The sequence below is a fragment of the Malania oleifera genome, chromosome 6 (assembly GCF_029873635.1).
Source record: "Malania oleifera isolate guangnan ecotype guangnan chromosome 6, ASM2987363v1, whole genome shotgun sequence".
Classification (NCBI taxonomy): Eukaryota; Viridiplantae; Streptophyta; class Magnoliopsida; order Santalales; family Ximeniaceae; genus Malania; species Malania oleifera.
In genome coordinates, this window is record NC_080422.1 from 37,042,335 (window position 1) to 37,053,705 (window position 11,371).

The following is an 11,371-nucleotide window of genomic DNA, read 5'->3' on the forward strand; positions in this document are numbered from 1 at the left end:
ATCATCTTTTTAATTAATTAATATTTCTAAACTCAAATCTCCATCATTATAGAATAATTAAAAGTGATATATATATATATATATATATATATATATATAAAACCTTTTTCTGCGTGTGTGTGTCTGTGTGTGAGAGAGAGAGAGAGAGAGAGAGAAACGTACAGTTGATTCCGTGAGGGGAGGACGAAAGATCAGTCGTTATCTGTGGAAGGGAAATAAAAGGGGTATTTGTAAATGGCAAGTTGGTTGCTTGCTTATCTCAGCCCACTACGCTGCACCTACAATTACAAAACACAGGACTTCTTTTTCCTCCGTATATAAATGCACGTGAAACACCAATAATTTCTCATGCACCAGTGGGTCCTGAAGCCAGCCCTTGTGCTTTTGTTCTCATGCCATCTTCCAATTCTCTCAAGAGTCTCTAAACTATCTTTAATCTCTCTCTTTCTCGCTCTCTCTCTTCCCTCTTTCCCACTTTCCCTTTTTCTCTGCCATCTCTCTCTCTCTTTCTCTCTGCACTGTCCACAAACAACAATGGCACAAGCAACTCTCCTTCTTCTTCTTCTTCTTCTTCCTCTAGGTATTGTCAATGGAGTTAGCAGCCTCGAAGAGAAGAAAGTCCTCCACATGCCAAAGTTTCAACGGGAACAGCAGAGTACCATCCCAACTTGCTTTTCACAAAAATCAAGTGAGTTCTAATAAACTTTTTAAAGAAAATTTTCATAAATTATAATCTTATATATGCATTGTACCGGCCTTGGCCTTTTTTTCTTTTAGCTTTATTTAACTCCCTACTTTGGGATATGTATTTTAGACCTGCTTTTATGTTTTATGGAAACAACCATATTGTTCTCTCTCTCTCTCTCTCTCAACCTCTTAAGTGCTTTCTATCCTAATATATGTTAATTTTTTTTTCCAGAGTGCCTTCATGGACCCTAAACGTTTAGGGGTAGAAATAAGGAACATTTTTCTATAACCTGCTTCTCCACCCCCCCCCCCTCCCCCCCCCCAACCCAAAAAAAATACTAGCACAAAAAATTTACAAGTCAATGGCAGATTAATGCAAAAATGTCAATGGATACAATCTTTTGGGACATGACAAAGTCACAAAAGTAATTTATCACCTGAATTGGGTTTTTTTCCCCTAAATTTTAGGAAGAGAGAAGGGTGCAACCATATTGGAAATGAAGCACTCTGATTATGGCTTTGGGCTGTCCAGCAACTTGGACGAAAGACTTCAAAAACGCTTGATTTATGACGATGTTCGGGTGCAGTCACTGCAATTGCGAATCAGAAACATGATTTCTGGCAAGGCTGTAGGCGTTTCAGAAGCTCAAATCCCATTAACTCCTGGTATAGAACTTCAAACTCTAAACTACGTTGTCGGGATGGAGTTAGGAGATCGAAAAATGACAGTGATTGTAGACACAGGAAGCGACTTGACATGGGTTCAATGTCAGCCTTGCACCTCATGCTACAATCAACAAGACCCTCTCTTCAACCCTTCTCTATCTCCTTCATACCAATCTGTTCCGTGCAACACATCAACTTGCCAGTCTCTGCAATATGCTACTGGGAATTCAGGAGTGTGCGGGATGAGTAGCCCCCCAGCCTGCAACTACTTCGTCAGCTATGGTGATGGGTCCTTCACTCGTGGAGAGCTAGGCCGTGAGCATCTCAATATTGGAAATACTCCAGTGGATAATTTTGTCTTCGGGTGTGGCCGAGACAACAGAGGGCTCTTTGGGGGAGCTTCAGGCCTCATTGGACTGGGAAGGAGTGATCTCTCCATGGTTTCTCAAACTTCTGCCATCTTTGGAGGGGTTTTCTCGTACTGTCTTCCTTCAACCGACGCTGAGGCTTCGGGTTCCCTGACCCTAGGTGGTGATTCTTCAGTTTACAAGAACTCTACTCGCATTTCCTATACTAGAATGGTTCCAAATCCACAACTCCCCACCTTCTACCTCCTCAACCTCACTGAGATCAGCATTGGTGGGGTGGCTTTGCAGGGTCTGAGTTTTCCTAGTGGCGGAATTCTAATTGATTCTGGCACCGTCATAACAAGGCTCCCTCCATCGATCTACAATGCCGTGAAGACTGAATTTTTGAAACAATTTTTGGGTTTTCCATCTGCACCAGGTTATTCAATCTTGGACACTTGCTTTAACCTCACTGGATTTGCAGAAGTAAACATTCCAACGGTGAAGATGCAGTTCGAGGGAAATGCTGAGGTGAATGTGGATGCAAATGGGATCTTTTACATTGTAAAGTCCGATGCATCTCAGGTTTGTTTAGCAGTTGCAAGCTTATCATACGAGGATGAGATTGGGATTATTGGAAATTATCAGCAGAAGAACCTCAGGGTTATATATGATACCAAAGGGTCTACGTTGGGATTTGCTGAAGAAACTTGCAGCTTTATTTAAACTAAAAAGATTAATGTGTGGTTGTGCTACAATTCTTCAGACCAAAGCTGACTTAGCGCTAAGTCGGCAATTTAGTCTGACAAAGAAGTCTTTTCACATTCCCTATATTGTATAAAGCTTGACACTATCTATTGGAGGTGGTACAGAACATGTGAATGCAATGTGATTGCAATTTTTCTGTCTCTATAAATGGAGCAAAAATTAAACTTCCTATGCTAAGAAAGCAAGGATTAAGTTGTATATTGATCCTGTAATTTATTAAAGGGAATATTGGAATCTATGCAATTGCAACTGGTTGCAGGTAAAAAATGGAAGGGAAGAAAGTATGTAATTTGGGGCGGGAGTGGTTCTCAAGGGATAAAATATTTCATTTTCATATATGTTTCACAGAAACCAAACAGAGCTTCAATAAACAAGTCACTGTGCAATGTACAGAGAAGGGAGAATATTCGACATTAAAAAAAGGATGCTGGAAAAAGTAAAAGAAATTGTTTACTCAATTCAAAGCAGATTTGATGCTCTACATCTTGGAGGGAATGATAAATTATACAGCAAAGATGGAATCTGTAAGATTTGTGGAATGAATGTATACAAACAGAACAAACATATAATGGGTCCACCTGCAGAATTTCTTCATTTTGGAGCTATTGTTCTTCCTTCTTCCAATAGTGCAGTGGAGAAATTAAAAGGATGTCTATGCAGTGAATGGGAACATGAGCCACTGTCTTCGTTTTAATTATGCATTTGGAGGCAAATCATTGTCCCACTTGATGCGTTTCTTTTTACCTCTTTTCCCCTTTCTTCCTGTCCCTCTTGGGATTTTGCAGTGAAGCCAAGCAGGCAGATGAAATTACATCAGCAAATTAGTTGAAAAAATATATGCCTTCCAGCCCCCTTCTTTAACTTTCGCAAGGAAGTTCTCCGAGATCTTCCAAGGAATCACGTCAAGTAACATCCAGTAAAGTTGCATGTAGAACCCTCTGTTAAACAGATAACCAAGCTTGGATTCAAGAAAATCATTTTCCAGTTTTATCCTTCAACATTTCGAACCTTTCGGTTGGCTGAATGGGCAAGCAAGGGTCACTTTTGGTCACTAAATCCAGCAGCCCAATTGGAATGATTCTCAGCTTGGTCTGGATTACAACAGCCAACTGAAGGTTTTTCCAAAATGCATCAGCATGACCTTCAAAATGCGGAGTATGACTTCCAATCCAAAGCAATGAAAGCGTCTCGATATGATCAGTCGACGTAAGTGAAGCAAAGAATGTGCCTTCTATAGTGGAGGAGCAAAGCTTGAAGCTCAAAGTCCAAGAAGTCACAACCACTTGATGCGCCCATCATTTGAGAAACATATAAATAATCTCGTATACTGCATTAATAACACCCAGCAGAGAAATAATCTGGTACCAAAATTTCAATTTGATACACAACACCAAAACCAAAACCAGCAGTCCGAAGCATCATATGGCAACAGTCTCTAGAAAAATTAGATCACAGAAATGATGGATTTTTCAAACATTTTGATGCAGAAGAACATCAAAAAGGGAACCAACAGCATCAAAAGAGAATATGGACTCGATAGCTTAAAAATAGTAAACATATATGGGTGAGTTGGCAACAACTAGGGACTGCTGGACATCATGAATATTTAAGAAATGTTTAATGTGGAGAACAATTTCGAAATCCAGCAGTAATGCAATGCAGATTAAAACTCAAAACAAAACCAGCAAAGAATCTGGAATAATTATTGGGGTAGAGTACAATAAATATATTCAAGTGGAGGAAGAATTAAACTGTCATTCTGCAATGCATATTAGACAAAAAGAGGGTATGCACTGCTATTCTGCCAAAACTCAAAATATTAAAAAATTCATAAATTTTCACAATATCTTGATTCATGAATAATTCAACAGTAAATACATTATATGCAATAAAATTGTCAAATAACATTGTTGGGCTGTCAAAAGGTAGTTCCCAGGTTTGATCTGAACTTTGAAAGCAGCCACTTAATTCAAAACTCTCAAAGGGTATTGCTGCATCTAAACCGTGACTCTATAAATAAAATCAAATTGAAAATGACCAAAGAGTCAGATATTGATCATGGTGCTGAATGCTCTGTATGAACACTCAAAGGGTAAAACATAAATTCAATTCAAAATTCTACTTTCAGAAATCAAAATACATATGTAATTATTGAAAACAAAAATAGTTTACAATTAAAATCTCATGGATATCTAAAATGATGAGGATTTCTTTGCCAGGTCCATCAGCAACTGCTACTCCCATCAAGGTGACCCTTCTTCATAATTAGAAAAAATTTGCCTTAGCAATTACAAATGCAAAGTAATTAACTTTACCTGAGGGGAAGATGGAACCTCCTTTGCATCCGTATTCCAATACCCCTGTGCACAATAAAGCTCAGTGCAAGTGACAAGTACCTATACAAGCATGGTCTCCACCCATCCAGGAATTTCAGCGTTGTTCACATTAGGTATGGGCATGGCTTGGTTAACCAAACCATATGCACAAAATGCAATCCAAGCTAAATTTCAGTTTCATCTGGAACCAAACCACTTTGGTCAGTTAACCAATGATTTGGATCAAATTCCACTGGTAAAACAAACCAACCAATATGTCATGTACTTTCTGCTAACACCAAATGAACCCCTGTTCACATTCCCTAAAAGCAAATCCGTGCAACTCTCCATTTCAACAAATGCAATCATTGAAGGCAAGCACTTACACCCAAGGACAATTTAATATTAAAGTCTCAAAAGCTAATTGTAATGCCTAGATTGTTAATTAAAACCTAAAAAAAAAAGATGTTATAACTCTACATAAAGGTCTAGATTAGCAACTTCCAAAACTGTGGAGAAAAAAAAAAACCAAATACATAAATATATATACAGAAAGTCCAGAACAGAAAATTACAAAAATTGCTAAGCACCCACCAGCAAATGCAAACTGCAGAACATCCTCACCACTCAACTGTTGCAAGCCTGCAACACATCCAGTGAAATCTTAGAGGAAGCGAGAGGGAAACTAGAAAAGAAACAGTCGTGCACGACAAAGATCCACAGCATATGGGTCGAGCGGAACAACAGAGTAGGAGATTGTGTGGGGCAATGAGTCTGGGAAAGATAGATCACCATGGATGGTGTGGCAGCAAACGAGTGAGCGTGGGAGTGGAAGATGGTGGGGCAGCAATATTGTGAGCATCAGGAGATCCATTGTGTCTGCTAGTCCATGAATCAGTATGCATCTTCCAGTAAAATCTTAAAAATTTGTAGGAAAAATATATAGTATATATTTATAAAATATATAAAAACAATTATAAGAAAGTTTTTGATGAACCATGGTTATTGAGATAATCGAACCAATAACCTTCTTTTTCTTTTTTTCAATTAATCGAACTGAAAGAAAAGGTCAACTTTTTGATTTAATATCCCAGTTCAGATTGGTTTTCCAGCTTTCCTTGCCTGCCACAAGTTCACATTGCCTTACAAGCACCCAGGAATTTTTCATCCTCCGGACATATGGCCTTTATTTATTTATTTTACATCAGCAGAGAAGAAAATAATAACTCTAACAGGTACACAAAAAATGAGGTGATGTTACCCACCTATAATAAAAGTTATACATATTGCGTTTTGGAAGCATGGATTTTGGGCCTTGAATTTGGATTTAGGTCGATTTGAATAAATTCAAATACAATTTTATATTACATCTTATCCAAATCCAGTATAACTCGAAATCCAAGCCTCTCCAAATATAGGGATAGAGCTCTCCTATCATCACTCCCACCAAATGAGCAACCTAAACATACCCAGTCATAAAAAATTATCCATTAACAGTTCAACGGCAAGTAAAATATGGAAAGCCATTGAGTCTGAACATTGGTTAAACTTTGACTGATCCCACCAAACCTGAATCCAACAGATTTAACCAAAAAAATACAAAACAAAAAGTAAAGACAAGAAACAAAAAAGAAAAAAAATAAAAACAAAAAAGAGAGGTTGAAATGCAAAATTTATTTCCTCCTCTCAAATTCATACATAAGAATACTTAACAGGAATAATGTGCATTCTGTGTTTGCTAGTGTGTTATATTCTAATGAAGCTGGATTTTTTAGTTGCACAGGACCATATCCAATCCAACCTGTCAACCAAGGTAGCAAAATAGAACCAAGTAATTATTGAATTATCATAATTGTAGCGAAACTTGCACTAATTTAATTCATTATGAACCTAAAGTTCAATTTTAAGAATACTTGTCACAAAAATAGAAGTTTACCTTGGCACAACTAGGTGGAAAATGAATAAAGACCCGCCCACTTAGTGCTCCAATCGAAGAGCTCAGCCCAGTGAAGGATGGCTAAGACTGTTCCAGCCACACAGATATCAATGTTCACATTTGCTATTGCTACCCCATCTCTCCTAGCCATTAAGGACAAGCAAGGTGATTGCAAAGAGCGACTGGTTGTATAATGATAGAAAATGCATTAAGACTACACCAAGAAAATCTGAAAGCAATGAAGAAGAAACTAGTTAAACAATCGAATTAGGCTTACCCTTCAATTACATTTGGACATTAAACAGAAACAACTGTTCTCATACGGCAGGTTACGCAAACAAAGGTAAGGGTGTCAGATTACTGCGCCTTTAAAATAGATGCCAGAGCTAACTAGAGAACATCAGACATGATGTTCATCCTACAAACCTGATCACTGAGTTGAATTTTGCATTCTTCTCTTCTCCCACTCTCGAATCCTATGCTGCATAATGCAGACGCAAATATTCCCTTTCAATGTGTTTCTCAGATTGCTTCCTTTATGATTTCTAATCTAGGATACATTACACAAGTACAAGTTTACATTAATGATTATATGCTGAAATGAAAAATGAAAAGACAAACAAAAAATGATGTGCGCTGCTACACGAGTGATACTAGTGCGAGTGACAAAACTAGCTACAATAAAACTGAAGGTGAGTCAAGTGATGAACCACTCTACCCTGGTACTAGTCATTTCAGCGGCCAAGTGTGGGAAGAATCCTTATGCATGTCCTTAATTTTCATGGAAAGATCTCAGATGTGCTAGGATTCTCCATTATAAGGGGAAAAAAGAATCTGCACTATTGATTGAAGGAAGATAAGACAATTTTAAATCTGCATTTTTTGTACATTATTTTCCAAAAAATCCTATTTTTACAAACTTCTATTGAAAAAAATTTCACTTAATGGGTAATTATTTTACAAATATAAATCTACCCATAACTACCAATTACTACGGTTGTTCTCAGTTCTATTCAATTCGGTTACTGGGAAACTGAACACCAAACCAAAATCTTTGGTTTTGAAATTCCATGAACCAAAACTGAAATGAACTGTAAATCTGGTTTATAAAAACCGGGTTAAACTTTGGTTTTGAAAATTTTTGAACTTGTAATATGTAGTCCAGGGTCCCAAATTTTGGATAAGTATTAGTATGATATTAAATTATACAATTATAATTTATTAATTTGGTTTTTTGATTTTTTTCAGTTTAGTTATGGACCAAAACCGAAACTGAAACTGAAATCAAAATTTGTTATCTTTAAAAACTGAAACAACAAGCCGAAATACCAAACTGAGAAGTGTTTCAGTTCGGTTTCAGTCTGATTTTCAATTTTTCAGTAATTTTTGTACATTCCCACTAATAACTAAACATGGCTCTCAACTTTTTTGCACACATCGCACATTCTTATTACTATTCACTAGTTGTGTTAGCCACAGATCCTAGTGTTTTAAAAAATAAATAAAAAAATTATCATCTACTCTACTATTATATTCTTTTCATAAGTAAGAAATGGGTAGTTTACTTTGCAGTTACATGCAGTTGCGAGGTATTTCGAAAAAAATCAAAAGACCCGACCAAATTGGGCAATTCCCTTTCACAAGAGCATAGATTACTACTGAAAATTGAGAAGCACATGAATTTTCCATACTCATGTCTAGCAGAAAGAAAGCAAATGAGAGGCAAAGAAGGGTCAGTCCACTCTTTTGCTTTCTTCCTATCATTTACCTCCTCTTTTCCCTCCATCACTTTCTTCCTATTATTTTTTTTCTTCCTCATCGTGGTGAACCTGAGCACATCTGAGATCAATGAAAATTAAGGGATGCAAAAGGCTTCTTTCTGACTTATGATTTGGTGATCCCAAGGTCATGGTCGATTTCCCCTTAAGAGTTTACTCCGGTGCATTATCAGGGTGTGCAAATGGACGAGCAACTTTCACTCCCCTGAATTTGGTACCACAAAATAGTGTCCAAATGACGCAATGATGGCTGGAGTCCCGGGTCATCCAAAAAAAAAAAAAAATGACTGGTAATACCGGGGCAGATGGTTCGTCACCTGACTATCCCTCAGGTAGTTTAATGTGCTAGTTTTGTTATTCACATCTGTATCATGTACAACATTAAACATCATTTTTTGTTTTGCCTTTCATTTTTGTTTCAACGGAGCATCATAGTGCAAATTTGAAATTGTGTAATGCTAAATTGCACAGAAATCATAGAGTGATTTGAGAAACAGTTGGTTCTTCAACTCTCCTGTGCATGCACTCACTCACTGACTCACCTGTTTCATGCCTACTTGCTGTTTTGTCATTGCTTATATGATATATCAGGCCAAAAAGCTCTGCTTCGAACCCGATGCCGCCTGAATAGTGCTCTGACACTGACGAACTCAAACACTCCTCGACTGCGATGGTTCTCTTCTTCGATTTCATCCGCCTCCCTCCTGCGCACTGACGTTGCTCTGCCACTCCCTGAACAGTGCTCCAACGCCGATGATCTTAAACACGCGACTCTCACAATGGTTCTCTGCTTCAACTTCGTCCGCCTCCCTCCACTGAGCTCGCGACAATGGCAGATCTCTCTTTGATCTCTAAACTGAACTTTTCCTCCTCCACTTGTCTCCCTTCGCCCTCTCACCTACTAGCAGTAAGCCGCCACTCATCTCCCAGGATTGCAAAAACCCTAACTCTCACCTTAAATCCTTATCTTCTCCATCCCCTTCGCTGAACCTTAACTCCGTACACTGGAAACCGACCTTTTGTCCAACACCTTTCGACATACCCAAAAACTAACCAAAAATAGACATTGAATTCAGTTTAAAATGAAAGAGTATATCTTTCCTCCTTCTGCAATAGTAAGTTACTTGTCACTACACTCCCTACATTCGACTATAACGATTTAATCTATCAGAACACTTTACCTTTTCCCTTGAATCAACAATATATATTGCATAAATTTTGCAAAGTTAAAATCTCAAAACATCACATGCTTAGTAACCCCCAGCCTATGTTCTCGCCTTTGACCAATACTACTAAAGGATTCTACTATGAACGCTCCTTTCTAAGCGAAGAAACCTTTTACAAAAACCCTCTTTTTTAGGAAGAGGCAGTCAGACTTGACATGTTCTTGTTCTCTAGCTAGTGGGAGGATGAGTTCCTTAATCTCACTCAAATCGTTTTACCTAGAACCCTTTTAATCACTTTTCTATCCTATTGGAATCAAGGTTTCTTGCTGTCCAAATCCTTTCAGGTTTAAAGACATATTTTCGGATCATGGCTCTTTCCAGCCTTTGGTGATGTGGCCACTTTTGGACAGATGAGTGTGAACAAAGTTTCCAAGAGATAAAGCAGCGACTTGTCATTGTGCCGGTGCTGACAATCCCTTCAGAGGAAGGGATTTTTGTAATTTAGAGTGATGCATCCCGAAAAGGACTCGGGTGCGTACTAATGCAATGGGGAAGGGTGATTGCATATGATTCTTGGCACTCAAGGAGTACGAGAAGAATTACCTTACGCATAACTCGGAGTTAGTAGCAGGGGGTTTTTGCATTAAAGATCTAGAGGCATTACCTATATAGTGAAAGGTGCGAGATCTTCATAGATCATAAAAGCCTTAAGTATTGGGACAATGTCACTGATTGCACCTTTCACCAGTGGTTTTTGCCATTGGTGGAATTCGCTTATAGTAATAGCTATCAAGCTAGTATCGGAAATGACACCATATGAAGTTTTGTATGGTCACAGGTGCCGATCTCCGTTGTATTGGGGCTAGGTCAGTGAACAGCAGGTTTTGGGGCCATAACTTATACAACAAACCTCCAAGAAGATCAAACTCATCAGGGATAGGATTAAGATAGCTCAAAGACGGCAGAAGAGTTATACTGATACTCACTGACGAGAGCTAGAGTTTGAGGTGGGGGATACGATACTTTTTAGGATTGCTCTGATAAAGGGAGTTATGAGGTTTGGGAAGGAGGGTAAGTTGAACCCTAAGTACATTAGGTCATTCGAGATTCTGGAGAGAATTGGTCTAGTTGCCTACAGAGTGGCATTACCCCCAACTTTGTCTAGGATTCATGATGTGTTTCACGCATCGATGATGAGAAAGTACGTTCCAGATCCTTCGCACGTGATAAGCTATGAATTTTTGGAAGTTGGAGATACCTTATCTTATGAGGAGGTACCACTCTAGATTTTAGATCGAAAAATACAGGAACGGTGTACTAAGGAAATACCATTAGCAAAAGGGCTGGAGATGACATGACCATACTTACCAAAAAATTCAGCAGGCTCTTTAGAAAGAACAATTGTCCATATAGAAAGTTTAGAGATTCAGTATCTGACCAATAAGGGCGACATCGAGTAAAGATGGGAGAACTTTTTGAACATTATCCTCCATAGAATAAGTTATATCGAGTGCTTTTAGTTCATTTGTGATATGTGTGAACCGAGTGAACATGGATGTGATGGATTTTCCCTCATCCATTTTAAACATTTCATACTCATTGACTAACATGTAAATTTTGGACTTCTTAACTTGTGAAGTACCTTCATGTGCGACTTCAAGTTTTTCCCATATTTCTTTACCGGTATCACAACCACAAACACGATTGT

The 11,371-nt window shown here is 38.2% G+C and overlaps 1 protein-coding gene and 1 long non-coding RNA gene across 2 annotated transcripts; one reads left to right on the forward strand and one right to left on the reverse strand.

Annotated features, from left to right (window-relative positions):
* The first annotated feature begins 353 nt into the window (after positions 1-353).
* On the forward strand, positions 354-2,711 carry LOC131157047 (aspartyl protease family protein At5g10770). The gene is made up of 2 exons (XM_058110900.1): positions 354-688; positions 1,156-2,711. Exons 1-2 carry the CDS (start codon positions 535-537, stop codon positions 2,424-2,426), a joined length of 1,425 nt encoding a protein of 474 aa, XP_057966883.1. The 5' UTR covers positions 354-534; the 3' UTR covers positions 2,427-2,711.
* Positions 2,712-2,900: 189 nt separating this feature from the next.
* On the reverse strand, positions 2,901-9,671 carry LOC131157048 (uncharacterized). Its single transcript, XR_009137200.1, has 3 exons — positions 9,040-9,671; positions 6,720-6,948; positions 2,901-6,584 (listed from the first exon to the last, which is right to left on the reverse strand). It is a non-coding gene; the product is annotated as an uncharacterized LOC131157048 (long non-coding RNA).
* Between the last annotated feature and the right edge of the window lie 1,700 nt (positions 9,672-11,371).

Coding starts and splice junctions, on each gene's coding strand:
- LOC131157047 (XM_058110900.1), top strand. CDS start 535: ATGGCACAAGCAACTCTCCTTCTTCTTCTTCTTCTTCTTCCTCTAGGT. Junction 689..1,155: donor TTGCTTTTCACAAAAATCAA/GTGAGTTCTAAT, acceptor CCTAAATTTTAG/GAAGAGAGAAGGGTGCAACC.